This window comes from Microcebus murinus, chromosome 7, assembly GCF_040939455.1.
Source record: "Microcebus murinus isolate Inina chromosome 7, M.murinus_Inina_mat1.0, whole genome shotgun sequence".
Taxonomy (NCBI): Eukaryota; Metazoa; Chordata; class Mammalia; order Primates; family Cheirogaleidae; genus Microcebus; species Microcebus murinus.
Window position 1 is genome coordinate 35,630,328 of NC_134110.1, and position 27,638 is coordinate 35,657,965.

Sequence of the window (27,638 nt, forward strand, 5' to 3'; positions counted from 1 at the left end):
TTTAACAAGATGGGCAGTTTGGAGAGGTTCCTAGTGGTGATTTTATAAATAGCCTTGTCTCTTTTGATAGTGCATAGTTGATAACCCACCACTAAATTTGACTTTGCATTTCCAAAATCCACAATGATGTAAATGTATGTTACATGTCCATGGAACTGCTTCCAATCATATGGATTTGATATTCTAAAACAATTAGATGAGATAACTGGGGGTGGGGGACAGAAAAATCATTATTCAACAATGTGGGCTTTCATGGCTCTTCCCCTGTTAGTAGGGAAGGGTTAGAGGGAGAGGATGATGGAAGGAGAAAGGGGATTATAACAGTGGATCCAACAGTTTTCTGCCTGCCCGAAATTAAGACTTTTTCTTTTTTTAGATTTAGTAGTATTTCTCTATATAGTGGTTGATATCCCTTAATACACTCAACTAAATTAAACTTGTGAAGTCTACTCTGAAAAATCCAAATGTGACATACTTTTTCCCTTAAGTCTCTGAATCAGAAACTTCAACCTCCTAAATCTGTCTTGCAGATTTCACAGCCCTACTGGTGGATATCATTGGAAATTCTACCAGCTACCTCACAGAGATTTTTAAGTCCACCTCCATCCTCTCAGGTGTGTCTGTCTTGGAAATGCTTGGCAACTTTGAGGTTCGGCATCTACCGTGGGAGATAATACAGCCTAATAGATTCCATACCCCAGCCTCTGCCACAGGCCAGGCTGCCAGGAGCTTCATGCTGGATTTATTTAGGTAGTCAGTGCTGTCCAGTTTCTAACACTTCCAAATAGAGCTATTCCTGGGGTCCTGAGAAAGGAGGAAGAATCCAAGGCTCAAAATTGGAAGAATCTAGGCAGACTCAAGAAAGCAGCTTCTGGTAGAGAGCTATACTCCCATTTCAAGGATGAGAAAACTAAGATCTAGAGAGGTTGAGTATTTTGCTTAAAGTTGATGACAGAATTCAGATTTAGATCTATATGAAGCCTAAGCCCATATTTGAAGTACAATTAAGAAAGATACACCCCATTTCTAAGGTGGCTTCATATAACCCCCAGGCAAATCACAGTCCCCAAAAGTACAGATGCAGCCAACAACTGGACAGTTGGTCTCAGCAGAAGAGGGTGTGGTACACCATGGAGCAGCTACTATTTTAAAAGCAGGAGGAAGGGAGAAAGAGATAATAATTGCTATCACTGGGTGCCAAGGACCCTTCTGAGGGCTTTCCAGGTATTCCCCCATTGAATCTTCATTACAACCTTATGGGGCAGCTCTACTATATTTATCCCTATTGCAGGTGAGGAAGCTATGTCATGATGAGATTAACTATCTTGCCCAAGATCCCTCAGCAGAGACAGAATTCCAATCCAGGTGATCTGGATCTTAGCCCAAGCTCTTTGCCACTATGCTAATGTATATAAAGTAGCAACACATTAATAATGACAGTGATTATTATTCTGGCTATTTACCATGCTCTTCTGCCTGCTGGGCACCATACTTAGAACTTCACACACATTATCTCCACGTCCCTCTCATGAGGGCCATGCAACTCCATCCACACTCCCTCACGCAGCATCCTCAGGGACAAGTAGTTGAGAAATTCAGAAGTTTTCACACTTTTGAATGTCTAATAGGGTGTCCGTACCATACGTGATGTAACACCTCCAACGGCATCTGGGGCAATCTACTGCAATCAAGCATGTTAGTGGGCATTCAGCAAAATGGCCCTTAACACTAAGTAGGTTAGGTTAACACTACAGCAGCCTCACATCTTTCAAGTCAGGTTTTCCACCAAATGACTTTTGATACCAGACTCACACAAAATATTCTGTTTTATAGAGATTTGGGAATTTGGGAATTTCAAATAAGAGATTGTGGGATTTGAATTTTTGCCATTTTAAAGAAGGGTAAACTGAGCCCTGGAGTGGTCAAACAATTGATTCATGTTTGCATAGCTACTGAGTGGCAGAGCTGATGTTGTAACCTTGGAAGGTGAGCCCAGAGGGTGTGCCCTTAGTCGCTACACCATCCCCACCTCAGCCAAATGAAAGAAAGAAATCAGAAAAATCAACACTGCCTTGAGTAGGGAGTTGATCTTATTTTCCTACATCATCCTAAGCTAGGTACTTCCAGCATAATTTTTTTTTCATAATTTGTTTCAACCAAAGACTTACAGCTTCAGACCCGTTCCTGAGCCTTATTGTGTACTGGTTTGTCTTACAGTGAGTCAAAGCAATGAATCCGACTGCATCTTCATCTGTGTGATGACAGGAAAGTCAGGTGAACCACCAGCCATTCTTTGACAAGCTCTCTGGGCTGAGAACTGAACCCAGCTCTCCAGCAAATGAAACCCAAGCTTTGATCTTGTTGTGGTGGTTTTTGCAGGAAGGAATCTTTCTGACTTCTGGGAGATGGCAGAGCAATCCCCTGTCATCAACTACACATTTACCAGCAGCATGTCTGCTGTCCTGGGTGAGTGCAAACCTCCCAAACTCTTACTATAGTCTCCAGGCCGGGGTCCCATCTGACACACTAAAGACCAAATGCTGCCCTCAGGTATTTCATTTAGCTACGCTGTGCTGAAAAATAGGAGAACTTAACTATTTAAAAAAAAAAAAAAGCATTTCCGGATGCTTTTACAAAAGACCTGGCTATCCTAGATACAGGTTGTATCACAAGTGACATTTCTGTGTGTCTCTTTTGTCCATGGTGCTGGGAGGCAGAACTAGAGTCTCCTTCAGCCCTTCCACAGCACCTTGCACACAGTAGGCTCTTCATAGTATCTTTTGCAGTGAAATGAAGGACACAAGTAGTGTACAATTCCATTTCATTGGACACTTTGATTATATTTGTGGTAGGATGTCTCTTGGTTGTGCTGTGGAAGGAACCTCAGTTTGTGTCCAAGGCTGCTTGATGAGAAGATGAAATGGGCATTGGGTGGGTTGCCTTCACCAGCCCAATTCTGTGGACAGAGCTGAGGGTTGAGTCAATCTCACCTTCTTGGAGAATCTTCCCCAAATCTCCCCACCTTCAGTCTCAATTAGCTCTATCTCTTTGTGCTCCTTCAATGAGGACAAATGCTTAAAAGAGAGGACATATTTACAATTTGATGCTGAAGTTGATGTTTCTGACAGCTGGTCCCCTGGCAGAGTGATAGTTTGCCTGGGATCCACTTAGCCCCGTGTCTGATTGATCTGGGAGCAAGGCTCAGGCTGGTGATGCATGTGGGGTGTTAGTGGACCCAGAGGTAAGGCATGGGAGAAGACACAAGGCTGCAGGTGCCCTACGCACCATGACATGCCCAAGGGGGTAGTGGGGGCCAAGGTCCAACACAGGCTCTGCCCACCAGGCTGCAGGCCAGCCTTTGTCCACCCAGAGGAAGAGGCCCTGTGAGCTGGCGGGAGCTTCTCATCCTCGTACCCACCCCCTGCCACCACTTAAGCCTGCCCAAGGGAAGGTATGAGGTAAAATGAACACTTGAGCCTCTTCCTTCTTTTCTTTGAGAAGCAGCCAAGAACACTGGGTACATTTCTATCTGAATTAAGCCTTCCTGCTATCCCTATGGGGGCCCAGTTTTCAAGCAGTTTCAGCCAGGAAGCCCCTGATTCCCCCAAATTGGATTCCTGGTTCTTAGTCTTAGCCACAGGGGACATGGAGCCTGGTCCCTCTTCCAGGGACAAGTACCACAGCCAGGGAGTGGCTGAGGGCTGGAAGTGGGATAAGGAGTCCGACTGGGTTCAGGATCTGTTCAGGAAACAGCCAATGCCTGACACTTTTAGTCCCAACAGCTTTGCATCCTGTTCACTGTGATTCATTGCACGGCTCTTTTGGAAACTGATATTTTAGTTTATTTTGTCATTCAAGGAGAAACACTTCTTTTGGTGACATTTGGTACTGTTTGGAGCAAGGTTTGGATCTCTGAGTTGTATGTATTTGCTACCCAATGACCTGTCCATGGCTCTGCAGTTATTTTGTGTCCAAAGTGTCAAGCATGTTAAGCTACCATTGACTGTCCCCTGGAAGGTGCAGCCACCAGGGGGACTGCTGGGACTTCAAGGCCCATGACCAGAAGCCAGCAAAGGCCACCAAGTACAAGCCCCCCACGCTGGGCCCAGAGCACACCCCGGATGTCTGCTCTGAAAACCCCTCCCTGGATGGAGACAGCTGAGCCTGCAGAGGGACAGAGGACCCTGAGCACAGGCAGCCTTCCTGAGCTTCCTGCCAGGACCACAGCCACACCGGGCATCTCCTCTCACACCCTCCCAGCCTCAGCCCCGGGTAAGATGCATCCTCACCCTTCCCACTCCCCACCCTCTTTGCTGAGTTTCTCGGGTTCCCTCTAGACCCACACATAAATAAGTAAAATCCTTTCCTTCATCCCTTCTCGCCACCTGCAACTATGTGGCTATCTTAAATGCGAGAGCTGTGGGGGCCAGTATGGGTTCAATACAGCCAAGCTAAGGCAGCAAATGTCGTTGATATAATGGACTTCTGACATGTATTTTTATAACTTTTCATCTTGAAATGGTTTAAGACTCACAAGGAGCTGCAAAAATAGCGCAGAGTTCCCTGGTACCCTTCACTCAGCCTCCCTGAGTGCTAACATCCTATTGTAATCCTAGTACATTGTGATATAAGGTATTTTTATTTCAGCAAAGCATTTCACAGGAAATGGTGATGCAAAGACTGGCATTTTATAGCATGGTTAGGTCAACCTGTGGCAAGCCAGGTGATGATGCCAAGAATGTGTTAGTGACTTGAGACCAGCAGGAAAAGCTGTGCCAATGGCCTGCATAGGGGCTCCTTCCCCACCGCCAGCATCTTGTGCACGTGATCAGCAGTGTTACCATGAGGACACAAAAAGCACACTTAACCCCCTTTTCCTATTTGGAAATAATATGAAACTGAGGAAACTCTTTCATTAAGAGGCACTGTTATCTCAGTGAGTTCTAACAATGCACCAGTCATCAGAATTCATTCATTCATTCACTCACGCATCATGTGTTTGCTACCAGACACTAGGCCAGCCTGTTAAAAATGCAGTTCTGTAAATGGTCCCTTTCCTTCCTGAGCTCACAGACCTGGGACAGGAGACACAGGCTTGATAGAGGAGGCAAGGATTGATAGAGTCAGGCAGGCAAAGAACAATGACTGTGTGATGGAGAAGAAAACAATCAACTTCATTAACTGGAAGATTCTTAGATTTACTATAAAAAATTAGTACAACAGCTGCATCATGACAATTAAACAAAAGCAGAATACTTTCCAGGATAATATGAAAACAATATATATGATTGTTAGTGGCAATAAAAATCATAAAATATCTAGCTATAACTCTAAAAGGAGGAGTGAAACTGCAAAACTTTAATGAGAGAAATAAAGGAATATGTAAATAAATGAAGGGATATACCATGTTCTGGTTGAGAAATCTGAATATTTTAAAGATGGCAACTGTTCCCAACTTATAGATTTAAAATAATCCTCTAATAGGATTAGTTTTTGTAAAACTTGAAAAAACTATTTTAATTTCTACCATGGGAATGTATATTACATATATATCTAATATTTTTTTAAAGACCAATGAAGGAATATTTGTCTTACCTAACAACAATCTTGTGATGTTGTAGGACAAATATTATTAGTAGTATCTCCATTTTAGTGATAAAGCTAAAAAAAATGTTAAATAATTTGCCCCAAAGTTCATAGCATAGAAGAGGCAAGCGCAGAATTAACACTTTAGGTCTCTTCACCTCCAACCCCATAATCTTTCCACTAGGTCACATGACTGGAAATATAGTTTTTAAATTGAAGAAACAACCCACTGACCTCCTAAACACATACTCTAACCGATTGGGAATCCGAGAGACTGGGAAGTTTTTTGGTTTGTTTTGGTTTTGAGACAGGGTCTCACTCTGTCACCCAGACTAGAGAGCAGTGGCATTGTCATAGCTCACTGCAACCTCAAACTCCTGAGCTCAAGGAATCCTCCTGCCTCAGCCTCCTGAGTAGCTAGAGCTACAGGTGCATGCCACCACAGCTGGCTAATTTTCCTGGGTTTTTTTTTTTAGAGATGGGGTCTCTCTATGTTGCCCAGGCTGATCTCAAACTCCTGCCCTCAAGTGATTCTTCCGCCTTGGCCTCCCAAAGTGCTGAGATTATAGGCATGAGCCACCGTACCCAGCCAGGTTTTTTTTTTTTTTTTTTTTTTTTTAATTGGTGCTTAGAACCAATTAGCTTGGTCCATTTATTTTAGTTCAGTGTAAGGCTTAAGCCCCCTGGGTTATCTATATTACACATGTGTATTGCATTTGCCTTTTGATACTATTTGAATGTCATGACCATTTTATATCTGAATCAAAGCGGTCAAGTGTATCAGTGGCCTCTTACTGTCACTTTGAATGTGCAGCTACCAGGAGAGTGGCCAGAACTCCGTGGGTAACAGCCGACAGACAGACATGGGCTTCCACACTATCTGTGCCCTGGGCTCAGACCGTTGGTGACAAAAAACCTGGAGGGCCTCCCTGGGAGACAGGTCCCTCCACACCAACATCTCCTGCAGGGACCAAGGAGGCCACGAGCACAGTCAGCCTTCTGAGGCCTCCTGCTGGGATGACGGCCACACCCGGCAGCCCTCCCCAGACCAGCCCGACCTCAGGTAAGAGAGGATGCTCACTTCCCCTCCCCTTTTAAATTAAATTTAGCATCATCTGCCTTGAAAATCTTTCTAAATTTTTTTAACTATAACCCACATACAGAAAAGTAATAAAACACAAGCAACACAGTTAATGATCATAAAGCAAAGTCTCTCTCTCTCCCTCTTCCCTTTACCACACCCCTGCCTTCCCATCTTTGAGTGAATAAAAGCCCCCTCATCCCCAGACTCCTCCTGCTCCTCTCTCTTCTATGTAAACTCACTGCTCGATTTCTTCTCCTTTATCTTGTTTTTCCACCCATTAAACAAGTGACTCCTAAAAGTCGACATTGTTTACTTAAGATGGTTCAACTACCTTTTTGGTCTGATATAAATATGATTGTATTAATAATATATATATATATATATATGCAATGTAATATAATGTAGGCCTGAGTTACATATACAAATACTGCATACACATTAACATGTAATCATGTAGTAAGGAAACCAGAGCTCTAAAAAGCAGGAGAAGAATTGCCAAGTGCAATCCCAGTTTTGTATGTGTGTATGTGTTTATGGGTATGTGCATTCATATGCGTGTATAATAAATATACAGAGCATAGAAAACAAAGCAAAATAAGATTGTAAAGACATTCACAACATAGTAACCTTATATATAAGACTATATCTAGGAAGTAGAGTCACTGATTTTTATTTTCTTCATTCCAGTTTCATGAATTTTCCATATTTTCTATACCTATAGTCAGTCAAAAAATTGTATTTCTTTTTCAAATCACTTCCTCTGATACTTGCAGTCTGGCCAGAAGCCCTTCTCTGCCCAGCGAGGTGTGCAAACCTGACTTCCCTCCCTCTGGGCTGTGTTCTCTTCAAGACTTAGTCTTTAATCTCAGGCTCCTGTGAAACACAGTAGGCATTCAGTAAAAGCTGCCAAATTACTGAATTTCTTAAGGAATAAAGGGAGAGGAGTAACTGAATTTTTTAACTTCAGGCTCAAACTCTCAACTGCACAAACAGTCCTGAAGATGCCATTTTGAGAGCTTTAATTACATAAACATCTGACACAATTGCATGAGTTCAGTTGGTTTATGCATTGTGTCAGGGGAAAATTAAAACTATTGCATTTTGGTTTGGGCAGCTGGACAACACAGCCAGCACAGCCCTGGGACTATGAGCTCCGGTCTCTATATCATACATAGCTAGGCTGAAATCTTGACCCTACCCCTTACTCTGTGTCCTTGGGAAGTTTCCTTGAGCCTCTAAGTCTCGGTTTCTCACCTATGGCATGAGCTGCTATGATGATTAATTTGGACAATGTCTGTCTCAACACATAGCACCTGGAAAGCACTCAGCCAATGGCAACTCTTACTAATCTGCTCCCTACACCCATAGTGGGGACACCACCCTACTCACAGTGGAGGCATTACTGCCAGCTTCAGGAGACACACTTTTGGAAAGGGTAGTGGCAAACAGGACACCCTCCATAGGAGAGCATGCATCTGCTTTTGTCCTAGGTTCGTTTCAACACTAATCCTCTGTGATTGAGTAGATAAGCAACCTCTGTATTCGGGTGTGGCTAAGGCCGCTCACCTTCCAGCACTACACAGAAGCATGTTCAGGCAGCAAGCATCAACTGACTCCTTCTGTGCTGGAAGCTGACAGTCCAATGCCTGAAGGGAAATCAAAAGAAGAAGCTGACCCACCCTAAGATAATAGCAAGACTGCCCCATGGAGCTGGCCTCCTGCCCGTCATTGTTTGTGTGTGAATGTGTCACACTGCTCATCTCTGGTGCTAACACGACGGGCCAGGGGAGTGCAAGCCGTGTTGACTTCAATGCTGCAACACGCACAGTCCTAGCAGAGAAGCGTATTTCCACTGCGTGGGATGGAGTCCAGGCTCTGTGCCCGGCTGCTGCATGGTCTCGCCTCACCCCTCCACCTTCATGCTCTAGACTCGAGCCACACAGAACTACTCACTGCTCACATGTCGGGGTCTTTGCATGAGCGCTTTGCTCTGCCTGGAAGGCCCATTCTCCTCACTAACTACCCTGCTACTTGTCCCAGAGTGGATGTCACCTGCCCTGGCTGAGTTGGGTACCTATCGCCTGTGCTCGAGTTGTGTCTCAGCCTCACTCCTTTCTTTCCATGTAGCCACATGAGTAAAATTGCATGTGTGATTTTTGTCTGTCTCTCATCCCCTAGAAGGGGGCTGCTTTGCTGATTTTGCCAGGGGCCAGAATCTTCACAGCAAGAATTGAGTTTTGAAGTGTTCCTTAAACCAAGGCTTAAGGAACACGCTAAAAAGAATTACTGAACTGAGCCCATGATCTCACATGAAATGACAGGCAATGTATTGGGGCGTGGGGATGGTTTCCTTTGTGTACACTGAGACTCAGATGAATGAAGAGCATGCCATTTTCTCTTTGCCCAGGAGCACCCACATTGGACACTTCCTGTTCAACACCATCGCTCTCCCATTCAGTGTCACCATCTTACCGATATTAGCTGGCTTCCAACCCATCATGCTATCGACAGTCACTGGTGGGATGTGCCCATTTCCTCTTCTATATTGGGAGCATTTCCATCGTGGTCTCTATTTCTTACTCAGCTCTGCATCCTCAGCACCCTTCCCAGTGCCTGGCTTAACCCATGTTGGTTGGATCGGGCAGGACTGGAGGCACAGGGCTGCTTCTCCTGATCAGACCCCCCTAGAAAAGTTGCAGGCTCACCTCTCTCTCATCTCATCCCAGGAACATTCACCCTTGGCACACAGACTCCGAGTCCAACCAAGGCACCAGCCCCCAAAGATCTACAGGCAGGTGAGGACACACTGCTAGAAAGAGAAACTCAGTACTATGGGGAAAACTTAGCTGGGGGCAGGGGCATGGTGGGAGGGGGTGCCAGTGTGCAGACCAAGCTGATTCTTGTACTGTTTTGGTTCCAGCAGGAACAGAGGCAAGGGAATTGTTTATAAGCCTTGTTCTACTGCTAGATTGCTATGTGATCTTCGATAAATCACTTCCCTCTTTCTTGACTACTCTTTCCCTGTAGATTTTGAGAATGCTTTATCCTTAAGGTGTTATGATTCTCTGGCTGTGTGCATCACCCAAAGCCATTTCATTTTGACTTTTGGAAGGCCATTCTTGCACTTTGCAGGTGATCTTCCTGCAGAGTGGCCATTCGCCCCTGGGGAAGAACCAGCCCTGTTCCCAAGACCCCACCAGGTGTCAAGTGAGTATCAGTGCCCAGTCACTACTGTCACTTGTGTTTATTTTGAACAAGGTTGTATAGTAAAATAAAGAGGGGTTTGTTGGATAAATTTAGAGTCAGAATGCTGGAATTTGACTCTGAGCTCAACCATTTACCGGTGACGCAGCCTCTAGCACTCAACTTCCAGGAGTCAGTTTCCTCGACTATAAAACAAGAATAATTGCCATTATTGTGGACACTGAAAGTGTCTGTTTTTTCTTTCCCACAGGGTTTTGTATTAAGTAAGATAATGTGTGGGGAAGTGATTTGGAACTACAAAGCTCTGTATAATTTAATTTGGTCAACTTTTATCGAGTGAGCATCTATTGAGCAGCCTCTTGGCCACTCTGCAAATGGAAGCTGCTCTTCTAATGAGCACGAGGGCTGGCAGAGAGGGAGGGAGGAATAAAAGACGACTCCAAATTCCAGCCCCGTTTGCAGTATGTGATTTACCGTTGTTCTGTGTTAGAGGACTGTGTTGAAGGGTACTTAATTTTTGTGGATCTGAAGAATAGTGGTTTTCTGGGCCTCTAGCTGGGTTTTCAGAACCCCTGGCAGAGGCTCAGAACTTGACTTTCTGTGGTTTTTGCCGCATTTTCCCAGCTTTTGGGGTCTCTCTCTCCTCTTTCTATTGAGTCAGTTTTCATAAGAAAGCAACTGATGCCAGGTGAGTCCTTCAAAGCTGGTTGGGTCCTCAGGTTCCTCTCGCTCCTAGATGCCTTTCTATGCTCGTTTCCTGAATGTTTCTGGACTCCCCAGTCATATGTCAACGGGGCATCATTAAGCTGCTGGATCCTGCCCAGCCTCCTTTTCATATCGCCTCAGATCCGCTCTCGGCCTCCAGTGAATGGTGAATGGGCCTTTCAGACACAAAGATGTGATTATGCCACCAAAGGAAATTATATCCCTTTATTCCCCAGGAGTTTGAAAAGATACACACTGCTGGTGCAGATGGGGGCTGTTGTTAGATGAAGTTTCAGAAAACAAGTTAACTGTATCTATATCTATGACTGTATCTATATCTACTGCTGTGTCTGTATCTATATTCACATATCTATATCTGTCTATATAGATATCTCTACTTATCTAACAGATATTTACTATATCTACCTTATCCATCCATCTATCCATCAACCCACCCATCATCTCTTTATCTATCATCTATCTTGTCTACCTATATCTAATAAATATTTATCATATCTATCCATCCATCTACCCACCATCCACCACCTATCTATATATCTATCTAGTTATCACTAACTATTTATTATCTATCAGTCTAGCTATGTATATGATAGACATCTATCCATCTGTCATCTGTCTATGTAATGAGAAATATAATTGTAAAATAAAGGGGTTTGGGCACCTTCTAGTAAATTATTCTGCTCATCCACACACACAAAAAATTATGCCATGAAGTCTTTGACATTCATTTATTCATCCATTAATGAATACTTATTGAACTGCTACTGTGTTCCAGGCACTATACTAGAAGTATTTTTACTTTCTCTTTACAATAATTCCGCAAGGTAGGTAATGTTATCTTCATTTAGTAATTCTGGTGAACCCTGTACATAAAAGGAGACTGAGTTTTGAGCCAGATCTGTCTAATTCCAAAGCTTGCGTTCATCCCATCCCTCTGTTTTACTTCTGCTGAGATGCACTTTGTGTGCAAAAAAAAAGGCTGCAATTTAAGAAAGGAAATGCTAAGGTTCTTAAGAGAAGATAAGAGAAGAAGCAGTAAATGTTGTATGTGCCCAGAGAGGAAGAGATTATTTTCAGCTGGGGGTATTATGCTAGAGTTTATTGACTGAGAAAGTGACATCTGGACAAGGTTACCTCTACACATGCATTCTAAGCAGAGGCATAGCATAAGCAAAGGCACTGCGGCACAAAAGGACTGATGATTCCCAGGGACTGAGAAAGGCCTCTGTGGCTAGACTTATGGTACTGAAGGTGCAAGTAGTGTGGATGAGGCTGGAGAGGCCCGCAAGAGTCCTTGTCACCATGGCAAGGAATGTGGTCCTCTTCTGAGGCGGGTAAGAGTGACCTGATCAGATTTGGGTTGCCAAAAGATTTCTCTGACTGCAGAAGAGAGACTAAAGGGAGAGGCTGGGACAGGGAAGCTGGAGAGGAGACAGTTGTCTAACGGTGGCCAGTGGTGCTGGGGGGTGATTGTGTGACGGGGAGACCGTGGGTGGTAGTTAGGGGAGGAAATTGAGAGGATATGATGATGGTGGAGTGAGCACAGGTGGGAAGAAAAATCATGCCCAAGTGTGAGCCGGTGAGAGGATTTCCTGAATGTCATTTCCTAAGTTAGGGAAATGTGGACAAGTTGTGGGGGGTGGGGAGTGAATGGGCATGAGAAGCAGCCCCAGGAATATCAACTACGTCCAAGTAGTAAAGGGTGGTGGACAGGAGCATGGGCTCCAGAGTCAGATCTTCACAGAGTCACTCCCTGTTGTGTGACTGATCTGACTCCAGAATCACTCAGACCCTCAGTATCGTCTTCTATATATTTCTGATGCCTACCTCACAAGATTTTATGAGAGTTAAGTGAAATAATATATGCAAAGAACTTAGGAAAGTACCTGATACATAGCCTTGCCTCCACTTCAATAAATATATTACTACTAAATTATAATTTTCAAAACAGTAAAAACATGATTCATAAAAATATCCAATGAACGCATGTCGACATGTCAATGATGTCATTTGACTCATTAATTAATGAGGAAACCAGGAAGATGTCAAGGTTGGTTCAATGGAGGATTTGAGGAACAAATATTTATTAATACATAGTCAGTCAAAGGAATTCTCAAATGCATTTGCTAATTGACATCCTACAGTAATAAACTTTTTTTTTTTTAACTAGACAGAATCAATTGTACCTCTACCCAGTAAAATTCATTTACGTTGCTATGGACAGAAATGGTCTGCATTGCTTTCAGACAAGAATCACTTATATTGCTGTCAGTTAACCTCTCTACTCCTTCGGAGTTGTATGATTGCCCATTCAATAGAAGGTCAATGAACGATGCATACTCCCGTGTACCCAGACAGTCCTCCGAGAGTCTGCTAGCCAACAACCAGGACTGCACTCAAACGATGCTCAGTAATCCTTTCTGCCTATTTCCAGGTTTTAGATCATTTTTCTTGATAGTGATTAGTGATTGTTTGTTGGAAAATTATCAGTAGTACCCTAATATGATCTTCCAGCCCCTAAAAGGTAAGCTCTGTGAGAGAAAGGCCTTTTCCTGCCTACTCATTGTTGTAGCTCGAGTGTCTCTTAGCAGTGCAGGGCACATAGTGGATGCCCAGGAAATTTTTAATAAGTAAATCAATAATAATAATAGCTGTTATTTATTATTCATTTCATGGCAGGGACTTTGCAATATACTTTGTATAGATTGTCTCATTTAATCTTCCCAGTCACCCTATATGACAAGGGTGGGTCTCCTTGTTTTCCATGGGAGGGAATGTAAGTGTAGCCATAGGAATGGTCCCAGCCTCAGGAGATCCCCAGGAGAAGAAATTTTTTGAAAATCTATTGTCTCCTTTTATCATTTGCTCCTTCTGAGCAATAGTGAAAAACTGGTTCACTGAAGCATAATTAATCTTCAGCTTGTGGAGACAGAGAACTCACAAACTGAGAGCCTGCTTCTCCAGTGACCCAGCAGGCTGGTCTCATCTTTCAACCTTCCCCTCCCTTCTCTCCTCTTGCATGCAATCACACACATGCACATGCACACACATACTCACACATAGGGCAACATACACCCATATGCTCTCACATGCACAGGCACATACATATATGCACACATGTACACACATACACCATGTGCACACACACATGCACACAAATACACCATGTGCACACACACACACACATACCCTCTGTATCCCAATTGTTCTCCATTTCCCCTCAGCAAGCCATCCCCTTCCATGGGAACATATACTCTGTTCCTTATGCCTGAAATGCCCTCCATGTGATGAATTTCTCTTCAATGTTTTAGATCTTTATTCAATATTTGATCCTCAGTGAAACTACCTCTGATGTCCTCCAGGAACTTGGCCTCCACCTTCTCTCCACCTAGTTCTTACAATGCTCACATTAGCTTTATAAGGCAATAGTGAAGTAGCTCTATGTTTGCCTGTCTGTCCCAGAGCTACCTGAGATTCAGCAGGATGGCATTCATCTGGCACAGAGCTTAGCAAAAGGAAAACGCTTGCTCAGCTCTCACTGATTTGACCGGTCTGGGATTGCGTCTTCTAGGATGTCCTCAGCCACTGCTTAAAGAGGGGGCTGTGGCAGCTGCTCCTGTCACTCTGGCCATCCAGAAGCTCAACCCATGCCTGATGGAGCTGTGCCGCTTCTTCCAGCAATGCCTCTGCATGAGCCAGAGGAATCCTGGGACGGAGGCCATGAGGTAACCGGCCCAGTGGCTGCTTCTTACATCTAATATTTATAGACTTTTTACTCTGTGTGGCTTCTCTGCAGGCCACAAGGTAGTCAGACATTAAATAATCCACAGACAGGTGGCAGGGGACTCCTCAAGGAAAGAGGTCTCCTGTGGTGCCTCTAGTAGACAGTCACATCCTTAGATCCGTGATGGACTCTCATTCAATCTGGGTCCCCAGAACCAAGTTCAGGGCCAGACACAATAAGCACAATTAAGTTGAGTTGAAGTGGAGTGGAGTTCAGGTGAGTTGAGTTCAGGTGAGTTGAATTGTGTTAAGGAGTTGAGCTGATTTTCGTCACGTCAAGTGGGATGACTTTGAGTAACGGACTTTGAGTGTTCTTTATACCCCAAAGCCCTCAGCCTGGTGAGGTTTGCCAGGAGAGAACAATCAGAGGATTTGTCTGCCTAACTGAGAGATATGTGTTCTACAAATTCCTAGCAGTCATCTGCCAGTCTAATGGAAAGTTCATAAAAATAAAATTAGAAAGCAGATCCCACTTTGTATTAAGAAGATTTAGGCATAGACATTTTTCTGCCCTACACTGTTGAGTTACTATTCTGTCTTCTGGGATTTATTCTTGGCCATAAACTCAGAACCAAATACCATAGCAAAGTATTCTTGTTCAAGTGGTCTAGAGGCCAATCTCTCAGATCTTTAATGTTCTTTTCAAAGTCTACCCACAAGATCCACCAGCCTTTGCGATCAACATTATCTACTGCCTCTGAGCCCCAAGCCCAGGTGTGTGGGCTTTTCCCATTCCCCCTCTCTATCCCTGATCTTGGATCCCTCAGTCAGTGTGGACATTTCCTCCATCCAGAAAGGGCAACATGCAAGACCCAGAGACCCACAGCACAGACTGATCCCAAAGAAGAGAAGACTTTCACAACAGTATTTTCTATATTGTCTAAACTGAGCCCACTTTGTCAGTCTTTTACTCACTAACTCTTTGATTCAACAACATATGTTGAAACCTTTCCTATTTAGGGTCCCTTAGCACCATTCTTGGGTCATACCCTCCCTCCTTGCAGGGTGACAACCCCTGGTCACTTCCCCTCCTCATGTCTTACAAACTTTCTGTCCCAGTGTCTGTGGCTCCTGCTCTGTCCCTGCTGCTGCCAGTTCCACAGTGGGTGCAGTGGCTCTGGTCAGCTACAAGGGCTGGTGTCACGGTGAGTGCTTCAACACCACTTCCAGCTCATTCTAGCTGCCCTGAAGAACATGAAGACAAACACAATAGGCCACCTTAACAACTGATTTTCTTCTAAGACCATCTAGCCTTTTCTGCATGAGAAATGCCTCCTCTAGTCTATGTAAGGAAAGCATATTCTTGTCATTATCAGGATCTTGACTCTATTCCTTGCAAGGTAATAATCAGAGCCACTTGTGTGTTGTTCATTTGCCTCACTATACTGCCTGGAGGATGCCTCTGCCAGAGAGCTCAGGGATGGGGCATGACATGTTTAAATAGTTCCTCTCCTGTTCATAGAGGCAGGAAATTCCCATTCATCCTGTAAGCCATGTATTCTGTCAAAGTGAATTAAGGCACAGAATGGCAGCTTTTTGGCTTGTGAAGGTGTGGTTCTATTTCTGTGGTTGCTACGACTTAAGTTTTGGCATCATGCTTTGATTATTCACAGAGCACCTTAGTTTGGACCGTGTGTGTCCATGGAGTAGCATCATTTTCAAAAGCAGATAATTCCCCAGGGTAGTTTGATAGCCTCTCTTGTCAGAAGCTTTCTAAGAAGTTTAGTTGTTGTTGTTAGAAAACATGCCTTGCACATTGTCAAAATAGCTCAGGAGGAATGAGATTAGACCATAGAACTAGGCCCCCAAACCTATACAGTAAGTACCTTATGCTCTATGGAGGATGAGGCTTGAAGCCAGGCAGACTTGAGTTTAAATTTAGGCTCTGCCACTTACAAGCTATGTAGTCTTGGGCTAGTCATTTAATCTCTTTGAATCTTAGTTTTTTTTATCTATAAAATGGGTATACTCTTGCCTGCATTCCAGGCCACATGTCACACAATTCCAGGAGCATGTTCATATAGAAGGGTAGTAGCATTCTTGCCTATATTGATAGTGTTGTGAGAACAAAATGACATGACATGAAAAAACACATCTATTTGTAATTGTTCTTGCACAGTCCTGGAAAGCTGCACTGCATGGTTGCTGAGGAAGATTCTGCTGTGGTTGCTCTCTTGTCCACTCCCACAGCCAAGTTTGTGTCCCACCTCCAGCACACTTGGGATATTGTGGCCATGGCAACCAAATGCCTGGTGGCCATGTCAGCTGTTGAGTTGACCAAGCTTGACGTCCTATCTATCTCTTAGGCTTTTGAAAAGTCTCCTTAAGCATATGGGGTCACAAGCTCAGAGGAAAGGTAGCCCTGGCTGTGTCCATCATTTGCCTCTTCACTCTCGGGTCCCTTTCTTGCTCTGTAATGAAGAGGGCTGACTTATGCAAACTATTAATGTATTTCCCAGAACATCTTGCCTACCAGCCTCATGTTAGTTTATCCAGCAGAAGAAATTGGTGGGAGATTGCAGGGTTGTAGAGGGGAGAAGCCAGGTAACTTCGCGCCTTCTGTTTCTACTTTGGGCAATGTTTCCAGAAATGGCTCTGTCTCCTCTGTCTCCTCCTCCAGCTTCCATAAGGAATCCTTACGACGGCTCCTGCTCTGTAATCCCAGACTCAAATATTGGTCTTATTGCCTATTAGAATGGCTGTGTGTTCCGGCAGGGAGTGTGTTACCTGGGTTAAAATCCAGTACTGCCACTTGAAAGTAGTGTGTCCTTGGGCAAGTCAGTTCATCTCTGTGCCTCTGTTTCCTCAGTTTTACACTTTCAGTAACTTTGGGGTAATAGTACCTGGGAAATCTTTGTAATGAGCTTTTCTCGAGTGGTTGGTTAGTCATGCAACTCCCTGGAGTATGCTAGAATCATGGAATGACAGGTGGAAGGGAAATTAGAGAATATTTAGCCCTACTTCCTCATAGAGCAGAGGAGGGATTGAAAGGGAAGCAAATCCCAGCATTATGCAGTGAGCCAGCGACATGGCCTGCACTGAAAATTCCTCCTCCTGATAACATGGTGGGCGATCTTTTCACTACAGCCCTTTGAGGTAGCTCCTGTTGCCCCTGATCAAGAACAGGATATTCTCTTGCAAAGCGTTTACTGCATTGCTAACAATAGCAACATTCCATTCTCTCACTTCCCACAAAAACAAATGATCACCATCATTTATTGAACACCTATCAAATGCTGGACACCACGCAGGAACTTTACATATTTTATCTCATTTAATTCTCTTATAACCTGTGGGTATAGGTTCTATTATTGCCTTTCATTTATATACGAAAGAACTAAGGTCCAGAGAATTAAATTATCAGCCTAAAGTCATGCATCCTTGTAAGTTGTGGGGCTAGGACCAAAAATAAGTCTTGCTGACCCCAAAATCTGTGCTTTTTCCTACCCAGCCTCCTTTCCCGCCTCTCCTCTGATGCCCTATAAAGATGGACAGGGGGTTCCTTGCTGTGAACAGTTGGTCATATGTTCGTGTTTATGTACCTGCTGATTTTTATTCTGGATGCCATCTAATCACAGGATAGTGACTGCTCCCAACTCTGATTTAAATCTTTAGGTACTGTCCTGAGTACTATTCCTGGTTTCTGAAGAATGCAACATACATCTGTCAGAGAGTGAAGAGGGTGTCCCACTCTCACAGTACGTACACAGCTCGACCATGTTGTAACTTCACTGTGAATGCATTATGCGAAAACGTTCTGCCACTCGGAGTGATCTTCCTGCCATAGCAGGAGGCCATAGCGTGGGAATGTAGTAGCTCATCTAGTCATCATTAATGCCAGCCAGACAGGGCCTAGGGTATTCCTGATTCCCCTTCAACTAACAGCTCGACATTTGCAATAAGGTGCAGGGAAAAAAATGCACGAGTAAGTGTGATCAAGCATTGTTGCTCTGTGTGTGAACTGGGGCGAGTCTCTCAGCCTCTAAGTCCCCATGTGAGCTAGAAAGACAAACAAAAGTAAAACGAAAGACAAATCCCATATAAACACCGAAACTCCTAACCAAAGAAAAATGTATACAAATAATTCCAGGAAAAGAAGGCAGCATAAAGCACTACAAGTGGGTGCATGGTTCCTCTCTTCTTGTCCTGAGAGCTTCAAAGCCACATTTACCCCCAGATGTGCCTGGCATCAGCTTTGATTGTTCTCCCAAGTCAGCAAACAGAAGTGGCTGGTCTGGTCCCCAAATCAATGGTTTGGCCATTTTATTAATATCATGCCATCTATCTGGACTATCTGGTCAAGAGACTTTGGTCTTCTAAAAAATCATGAAACTATATCAAACTCTCTGGAAAACCCTTTCTTAATGTAACCCAAATATAAGCTGGATCCTCATATACCCTAGTCTTGGCAATACTTTACATTTAAACAAACAAACAGTTTAACTGCCCAATCTTTTCTTATGGCCCTTATAGAACATCAGATGGGATCCATGGAATCCATGCTTGAGAAACTTCTTGTTCTTTTTCCCTCCATCATCTCTTACTTCTCACAAGCCACCATCTTGAAACCTCTTTTTATGCTTCATTTTCCAACTTATCTATAACTCTCCTAAAATCAGGCTTCTCTTTGTTTCCTTGTACCGCCTCTGCTTCCTTTGCTTTCCTTCTGCCTCTATTCTTTTTTTCTCTCTCAAACACAGGTTCCTTATTTCTTATGCAATTCCATCATCCCACTTTTCCTTCTCCTTTTGCCATCACCCTCATCTTACATTAAAAAATAGACAACAAGCATAAGGAGTGGAGGGTTCAGAAGTCAAAGACCGAAATCCCTTTACCTGCTGTGGGCAAAGGGAATAGGGAATCTTGCAAACACGTATTCAATAGTTCTTCTTTTGTCCTCGCCACATTCAAATCTCTACACACACAGCATGTTATTATGCATTTACTGAACAACGTTTTAATGAGTTTAAATTAGCTTCATGCAAACTGAGGGTGTGAATCAGATACAGCTTGGAAAAAGAACACTGGGCAGAGAGTGGAGAAATAGGGGCTGCTCTTTACTGACTTTGCTGCTATCTGGCAAGGGGGTCTTGCACGAGTCCTCCCCACTCTCTGCCACTGACGCTGAGTGACACCTGCCAGTGTACCATCCCATACCTGCCCTCTGTAGGACGTTGGGCCAACACTGGTGCTGTTAGAGTTTAATTTATGTCTCTGTAGTGTTTCTGTCTCAGTGCCTTGAGTTCCTTCTTCTTTTTTTTTTTTCAGCCTTAAAGCAGAAATGCCTTGAGAATATCTGCAAGTCTGTGTGAGGCCTTGAAAAAGATGCTAGGGCCTAACAATGACTACAGGTGACATGCCTTCACCCTGGCTTCAATCTCAAGTGGGTCACATTTGCAGAATTCACCCAGGCTCCAGCTAGACCATCAAGTAATTGAAAGTGGCTATTTCTGGAAGTAGCATTTATTCTGTCCTGTGAAGCTGTGTAAGATACTGAGGGTAGAAGGCCCCACGTTAGAGGCATCACAAATGATGCAGAAACACTGGACTCCCTGGTCTGCTTCAAAGCCATGGACGTGTAATACCTATGCACAAGAAACTCCTAGAATGCTGGCAGCAATTCTGATAATGTAAGGATTGGAGGTGAATGGGCACACTAGTCTAAACAAACCAGTCCAGGCACAGAGACTCTGACACGATACTTAAGATGACTTAAACCTGAGACTTTCAGAAGACAACAAAAGGATTAGTTAAGAAAGAGTGAACCCATACTCTGGACAGAGTCACATATGATTTTTCCATATAGTTAACTAAAACTTGGTTATATGCAACTAATCAAATTTGTCATACTATGGGATCTAGATGATCTTCCAAGCCTTCTTAAGTAGGAGATGATGGAAAGTTCCCTCCAGGAGGAGGTTTCGAGAGTTGTTTTTATTGAAACCTTGTCTTGATTTCTCTCCTTTGTGTCCCACTATACTCATGGGGGCCCCAAGAGCGCTGTAAGTTTCCATGATTCACTAGTAGGACTCACAGAGCTCAGAAGAACTATTATATTCATATTTAGCATCTACTACAGCAAAAGGATACAGATAAAAATCAGCAAAGGCAAAAGGCATCCGGAGCAGAGTCCAAGAGAGCCCAGGCATGAGCTTCCAGTTCTCCTCTCCAAGCGGAGTTGCACAGGGGCACTAATCTTCCGGCAACGCTGTATAGTGACACAGACGGAGTGTTGTAGACCCGGGGAGCTCATCCACACCTTGGTATTCAGGGATTCACCTTGGGCCAGTCATGCAGGTATGGAGTGCCTGACTGCATGGCTGAACTTAGTTACTGTCCCAGTCCCTTGAGAGGTCAAATTGAGACTGCATGGCCTAAGGTCCCCACCATAAATCATGTTGTTAGCATTAACCATCTGGCGTGGCCCAAAGCCCCAAGTGTACAAAGACACTCATGCAGGATATTCCAAGAGTTTGGAGGTTATCCCTCAGCAGCTGGTCAAGGGCCAGAACTTTCTCTGCAAGGTGCAGGATTTGAATATCCTCCGTTTGCTGAGTCCCCCCTTTGCTGCACACCAACACACTGACGTGCTCCCTTTATTGTATTGGGTCCCTTTTTTTTCCCACTGTTTCCAGGTTTGCAGTTGCTCCAATATCCCTGCAAATGCTGAGTCTCTATGAAGAGCATTACTAAACAGTTTTGCTCTCACCAGTTGCTGTGCTGGGATCTTTCTTTCCTTGTTACCAGAGATAGCTATCTTCCTGCTATGCTTAGTGCTCCTTCTCCACTCTGCCCCTTGGGACCTTGACTGGCCATCAATCATCCACCCCTCTGTGATCTGTGGCTGCCCTTTGGTGAGGAAAGTCACCAAAGTCTATTTGTGATTCAAGTATGAGACAGTTTTCCCCCATGGGAGGACACTTGAGTGTCCTGGCATTGTCTGTAAAGAACAAGATGCATAGGGAGGTAGAACTTGAACTTTAAGTACAGGAGCAGCTAGTCACCTCTCTGGTCATCCACAGAAAGATTTCTTTCTAACCTCCATAACACTAGAGATTATGCAAATGTCAAGCTCATAAATACCTACTGTCATGATTTTGGGGCCTGCAAAGAGCTCTCTCATTTGCTAAAATGAGGACACAGCAATTTTTCTAGGGGACAAAGGGACTCCAACCTGAATAGGGATTAAGGGAAAAGGCCCTTTTATTAAGTATGGGTTAATTTGATTAGACCCGTAAGTTGATATTAATTAAGGACCTTTGGCAGGAAAGGATCCCCAAGGTTCCCTGAAGAGTAAATTATCCTTAGGGAAGACAAAGGATGAACTCTGTACCTGAGCCTGAGACCAGAGATATTCATTCCTGGGGAAAGCCCATGTAGACCTGGCTACCCCATGCTTTGAGAATAATGACTGAATATAATTATAACCTTAAAAAACTCAAATCTGGAGCACCTCCAAAGCCTGCACAGGGATCTAGCCCATTATCCAGGACAAAGGCTCAGAGGACCATATGGGACCTGTTTTCTGTGTCACCCATCTGTCACAACAGCAGTAATGGCAGGAGAAAAACAGGGCCCAGGAGTGAACTGGCCAGTGCCTGGGGTCCATGGGTGTCCTGGAGTTTTAGGGAGGTTTGACCCCTCCTGAGCTAAGTCCTGATTTAGGGGCTGGTTGAGGCAATGAGGAGGCCCCCGAGGTACTGCTGAACCAGCGTTCCCACCAATTTGTGCATCTGTGGCCACTAGTGGTTAACTGATGTGGTGCAAGAGATGGGACAGTTATTGTACCTGAGTTGATGACCGAGATTGTCAGTTACACATGTAACATCATTAAACCACATTCCTCCTGGCAGCAAAGGTGCAGTTGCATTTCTGTATATTTCATTCATGCCCAAAAGATAAGCTAAGTTGGTAAAAGAAAGAGAGAGGGGAGGAGAGAGGGAGGCAGTGAGAGTGAAAGGGAGAGGGAAGGAGGGAGGGAGGGAGGGAGGGAGGGAGGGAGGGAGGGAGGGAGGGAGGGAGGGAGGGAGGGAGGGAGGGAGGGAGGGAGGGAGGGAGGGAGGGAGGGAAGAAGATCGTGTTTGTGTTTCCTGGCCCAAGAATGCATCTCTGTGTGTTTGTGTATGCATGTCTCCTACTTCTGCATAGGTGCACCTGTGCTGTGGGCTTGTGTGACTGAAAAATTTAGGTGCTGTCATAAGGAAATATGTAATTTTAAATGCTCATTTATAACAGACTTTTTTCTCTTATGTTTGGGTTCTTGTGAAAATTACACTGTCACCTTGTTCCACCAACTGAGAAGAGAAAGGCCAAGGCTCCAGGGATACTAGAGGCCAGTGGTTCTCAATCAGGAGTGGTTTGGGCCCCTCTTGGGCATGTGGCATGTCTGGAGACGTGTCCGGTTGTCATGACTTGGTGGGGAGTGCTACTAGCATCTCGCAGGTGGGGACCTAGGATGCTGCAATCAATGCACAAGACAGCTCCCACACAAAAAAGAATGATTTGGCCCAAAATGTCAACAGGCTAAGATTAAGATACCCTATTGTAGGCTATGGGGAGACAATGGAACTTCTCAAATCCTCATGGGATGTCTAGAACAATACACCTATGCAGGTTGTCATCATGCCTTAGCATTGCATAATAGCTATGCTCTTGAGATGCTGGAAAGATGGACTTTGCTACATTGAGCCAAATGTCCCCATTGACGTAATAGTTTTAGAGATGGTGGGTCTTCTGGGCTAAGGAGAAAAGATCAGAAACAATGTAGCCTCATTCCTCAGTGCACATGAGATGCTGAACAGTAGCTGATGAGCTTCTAACAAAAGCTTCAATGCACAAGGACAACTCCTTACTTGAAGAAGCCCTTCAGTGGTTTCTGTAAAGGCTCAGCTGAGCCCTGATTTCAGCATGTGAGTCCTGCTTCTGCAGGAGGCAGTGAAAGGTTAGCAACTCAGAGGGTTCATGGCCAGTCTAACCTGTATCCCAGAACAATCCCATCACATTGAGCTGTGACAAATGCTTCAACCTCAACACCATTTTTTCTCATCTGTAAAATGGAACTAAATCTCCATTGCTCCTAGGATTATGAGAACAGCAAGGGTAGGGCTGCTGTAGGGATGGTGAGGGGGAAAATCCTATAAAACGTTTGTGGTATGTGACACAAACCCAATAAATGTTAGCTCTCCTTGTTCAAATCAGGAAAGAAAACACTTCTCAAGAGGATGTGAGGAGAAGAGGAGAGGACCTAGGACTCAAAGAGCCCCCACACCACACATGGGCCATGGCTCACCTCATCCTCCTCCCCTAGCAGCAGTGGCCCCGTCAGCAGGTGTGGAAGCCAAGACCGAGCAGTGATGAGCTCAAGGTCACACTGCTCCTCAGTAGCAGGGCCAGCAGCAGAACCGGAGATGTCTGATCACGAAGCCCCACCTCACCCCACCCCACAGCTTGGGCAGAAAACCCTTAAAGAAAAGAGGCATCAAATTCCCAGGTCTGAGGCCAAGAACATATGAGAAGAATCACCCCAGAGATCCTCTTGCTGAAAAATTAACCAGATCAGACAAAACCAGCCCTTTTTCTTGTGGGAGAGCCCACGTGACTCCTGTCAGTCTTTCATACACCAGAGCTCCCCTGCTGACCCCGAGGCATAATCCAGGGGCCTCCAAGCCTTTGAGGTGCCATGGGGTGGTGAGAAACAGGGGGCCCATTGTTCTCTAATTAGAGCCTGGGTCTCTTCTGAGGCCCAAGATGGGGCCTCTTAATATGGAGCCTTCACCTGTTCCAAGCTTTACTGTTACGATGCCCCCTCCCCTCAGGGGCAGCCCACCTGCCAACGCTCATGAAAGGCTGCCTTCTTATGTCAGGAGGGGGAGAGGGGTCACATGACTAGGGGTCTTTCCTTGGGGTATAAAGGACTCAGTCTCCATCTGTTCGAAGCCAGGCACCGTTCATCCGACTGCATGCAAGCGGAACTTTCACGGTAGGCACCCAGTTCTGACGGGGCGGGAGCCAAAGAGGAAGAGAGGGAGGGGGCATGGATGGAGGAAGAGGAGGAGGGAGAGGGAAGGCGGGAGGATGCTCTCCAGGGCTGTCTGAGACCTGGGTGTTGCTCCAGGACGTGCCTAGAAACCCACAGGCACTGTGAGCCTGTGTGTGAGGGGAGGTGATGCCACTCGGACAGCACCCAGTGAATTGACCTGGGGGGGAATCTGCCACTCCCTGTCAGTGAGGATCCTACAAACCTGTGTGGGCCATCGGCTCTCCCCAGGGCACCAGGTGTGGACATACAGTCACCAATAGCTCCGGGCAGCCCTCCCTGAGCACTGGGTGTGCCAGATGCGGCATTCCGCATGTATGAGACATTTCCCATGTAACCCTCGTGGTGCCCTGATGGGAAACACCAATAGATGCATTTTGCTGCCCAGGAAAGTGAGTTCCAGGCAGCATCAGTGTCTGGCTCAGGCACTCACTCCACAGGCAAAAGGCAGAGCCCGAACTGCCTCACCCCACCCCAGGTCTGTCCAGCTAGCAAGGCCTTGCTCTTAGACATGGCCTGGACTGCTGTAGACACAGCCGTGAGGAGCGGCTTGGGGAGCCAGGGCTCCAAGCACGGCATGCGGACCACAGCGAGGCCTGAGAAGCCCTCTCAGCCCCACAAGGACAGCACTGTCCTATAAGGACATGACAGCCCTAGAGGCTTCTTGGGCTTCTTGGGCTGGGCTCCTCCTCCTCAGAGGAGGAGAAGGTGGTCCTGCCTCCAGGTGGACACAGGCCCGCACCCAAGAGCACCTGGCTTGGCCAACAGAAGGGCACTGGATTTTAGCAGCAGCCCACGCCACCCCGCCCCAAGACCCTAAGGAGCTTTTCCCGCAGATTCTGTCGCCCCCCGCTGTTGCTCATGGCTGACCATGTGCTGCCACCTTCTGGCTGGCACCGTGACTTCCCTTGTCTTCGCTCTGGGGGAAGGTTGTCATCTGCTGTGTCTCGCCACACCCCTGCGAGTGGCTGGGCACTCTGAGGGTCCTCCCCAGCAAGTATTACCGATAATTACGACAGTCCTGCGGTGCATAATCGCTGGGCCGCTTAGTTTGGATTGAACGACTGGCCTGGCAGTTTAGAGTAACACATGCGGAGCAAAGACCAGAGTCAGACTGGCCAACCTCTTTGAAGCCTGGGTCCGGCCGTTGCCATAGCGCCTCCTTCTGGGCAAAGGCAGCCTCAGCAAGTGACTGACCCTTTCTGAAGGTCCCCCCAGACCCTGCAGAAAGAAAGTGCTGTATTTTGATAGCGAAAGTCTTAGAGTGCTGTTACCAGACAGTACACGGAGCATGCTCGGTGGAGCACCCAACACAAAGAATGACCCAGTAAATGAAAGTTTGTGCTTAAAGGAATAAGGTCCTAAGGTTTATAACTTACCTTTCAAAAATTGTGGTAAAATACACATAATATTGACTATTTTAGCCCCTTTTAAATGTACAGTTCGGTAGCCCTAAGTACATCTCCATTTTTGTGCAAAATCACCACCATCCATCTCTAGAACTTTTGCCCTGTACTCATTAAAGAAGAACCCCCAATCACACCTTTCTATAACTTACTTGTAAAAAATAAATTAGAGCAGAGTCAAGGTTACATCTGTAATAAGGTCACTTTTGCTCATTTGCATTCAATCAACATACCCAAGGAGGTAGAAGTTGAACGTCACCCTGAGCCTGTCTTATCTGAGCTGCAGGACGACCCAGGGGAAGGTACCCCTGAAATGCATCACCAGAGAAAAGGAGCAGAGATTCGCTGTGCTAAACTGACCACCCTCCTTTATTCGCCGAACTGGCCTTCCACTCAAACAGGAAATTAGGGAACAGCACAAAAGCCTTCATTGTAACAGCTACTATTTATTGGGCTTTTAACTGCAAGCCAGATGCTATAATTGTAATTCCTAATGTTTTTGGCAACTTCTCTAGGTCAGGCACTGTGTTAAGTGCCTCACATGGATTAACTCATTTCAATCCTCACAACAAACTCATAGGTAGGTACTGTTATATGATAGCACTGGACTGGGAGTCAGGAGACCTGGGAAGTGGGATATTTTTACCATAATTTGCCAATCTCTGAGCCTTGATGATCTCATCCGTAAAATGAGAGTTTGGACTACATGATTCCAATGCCCCTCCAAGTTCAGACGTTCTGACATTCTCTCGTGGTATGATGGCAATTATAAAACAATCTGACATAGTGTCAGGTAGTGACTAAATTGTCCAAGGCCACATTGGCCTCAGTCATGTGAGTATGACATCTAGGGGGTCTTTGTGCTCCTCTGAAATGACTCTGTGCTCAGCAATGGAGTTTCCAGGGCATGCCACTTTCCATCTGGAGACTTTCATTTCTTGCCTGTAATTTTCAGTCGGGTTGCACGGCCTGAGAAGGAATCGTGCACCAGGCTGATGCAACCCTGCAGAGGGCAAGCTTTGGAATTGAGCACAGGCTGCATTTTGGCCTCTACGTGCCCCTTTGCTAAGTGCCTTTATGCAGTGCACAACATGTACGACCCTATCCAGGGTGTGCCACTGGGGAGCATGGATCACGTCATGTTATCATTCATACTTTGTCCTACAAACATGTTTTAAAGCAGGATATGCACAAGTCAACCAACCATATTGCATTATTTAGGTAGTTAAATTATTTTGAAATCTCTCTGGTCTCTTTTTTCTCCTATTAAATATACGATTGACTGGCTGGAATCCAGTGAGTGCCTACTGAAAAGTGTTAAATATTTGCTGATCTGCTGCTGCAGCTGAAATGTTGGTAGGGTGCCTGGACTCTGCCCACATGATCCCTTTGCCCCCAGAGCATCCCCTGAGGCAAATCTATTGACCCCTGGGACTGCAGCAAAGTATTCAAAATGTTCAAAAGCCAAGGAAGGGAAGATGGAGATGCTGCAGGAAGACTTGTTTGCTGGCAGGCAGCGCCACCATGCGGTCGCCAAATTTATTCATATGTCAAGTGATGCTGGTATAAAAGTTCAATGCCTACCTGCTACGGGTATATTTGGAATGCTGCGGAATGGTAATGTACGGGGTATTTAAAATGAAATTAACAAAAGTTAAACTATAGCACTTGTTAAATCGCCTCCCTTCCCCATCATTCTGTGAACAACTCAAAGGTAAGAAGAGTGTGTTCCCCTCACTTTGCGTTCCTGGATCCTGAATCCTTGATGCCTGACTCAAGGCAGGCCTGGAGTAAACGACCATAGAATAAATAA

General features: G+C 45.2%; 1 protein-coding gene across 1 annotated transcript in view; it reads left to right on the top strand.

Moving 5' to 3' along the window:
- The window catches only part of HHLA1 (HHLA1 neighbor of OC90), a 36,251-nt gene extending 16,556 nt beyond the window's left edge, over positions 1 to 19,695 (top strand). Inside the window, exons 8-17 of the mRNA XM_012785410.2 lie at positions 531 to 614; positions 2,218 to 2,274; positions 2,380 to 2,466; positions 4,018 to 4,272; positions 6,401 to 6,649; positions 9,397 to 9,465; positions 9,803 to 9,877; positions 14,172 to 14,325; positions 17,999 to 18,081; positions 19,652 to 19,695. Coding sequence (XP_012640864.2) covers positions 531 to 614; positions 2,218 to 2,274; positions 2,380 to 2,466; positions 4,018 to 4,272; positions 6,401 to 6,649; positions 9,397 to 9,465; positions 9,803 to 9,877; positions 14,172 to 14,325; positions 17,999 to 18,081; positions 19,652 to 19,695 — 1,157 coding nt within the window. The remainder of the gene's footprint in view (positions 1 to 530; positions 615 to 2,217; positions 2,275 to 2,379; positions 2,467 to 4,017; positions 4,273 to 6,400; positions 6,650 to 9,396; positions 9,466 to 9,802; positions 9,878 to 14,171; positions 14,326 to 17,998; positions 18,082 to 19,651) is intronic.
- The last annotated feature ends 7,943 nt before the right edge of the window (positions 19,696 to 27,638 follow it).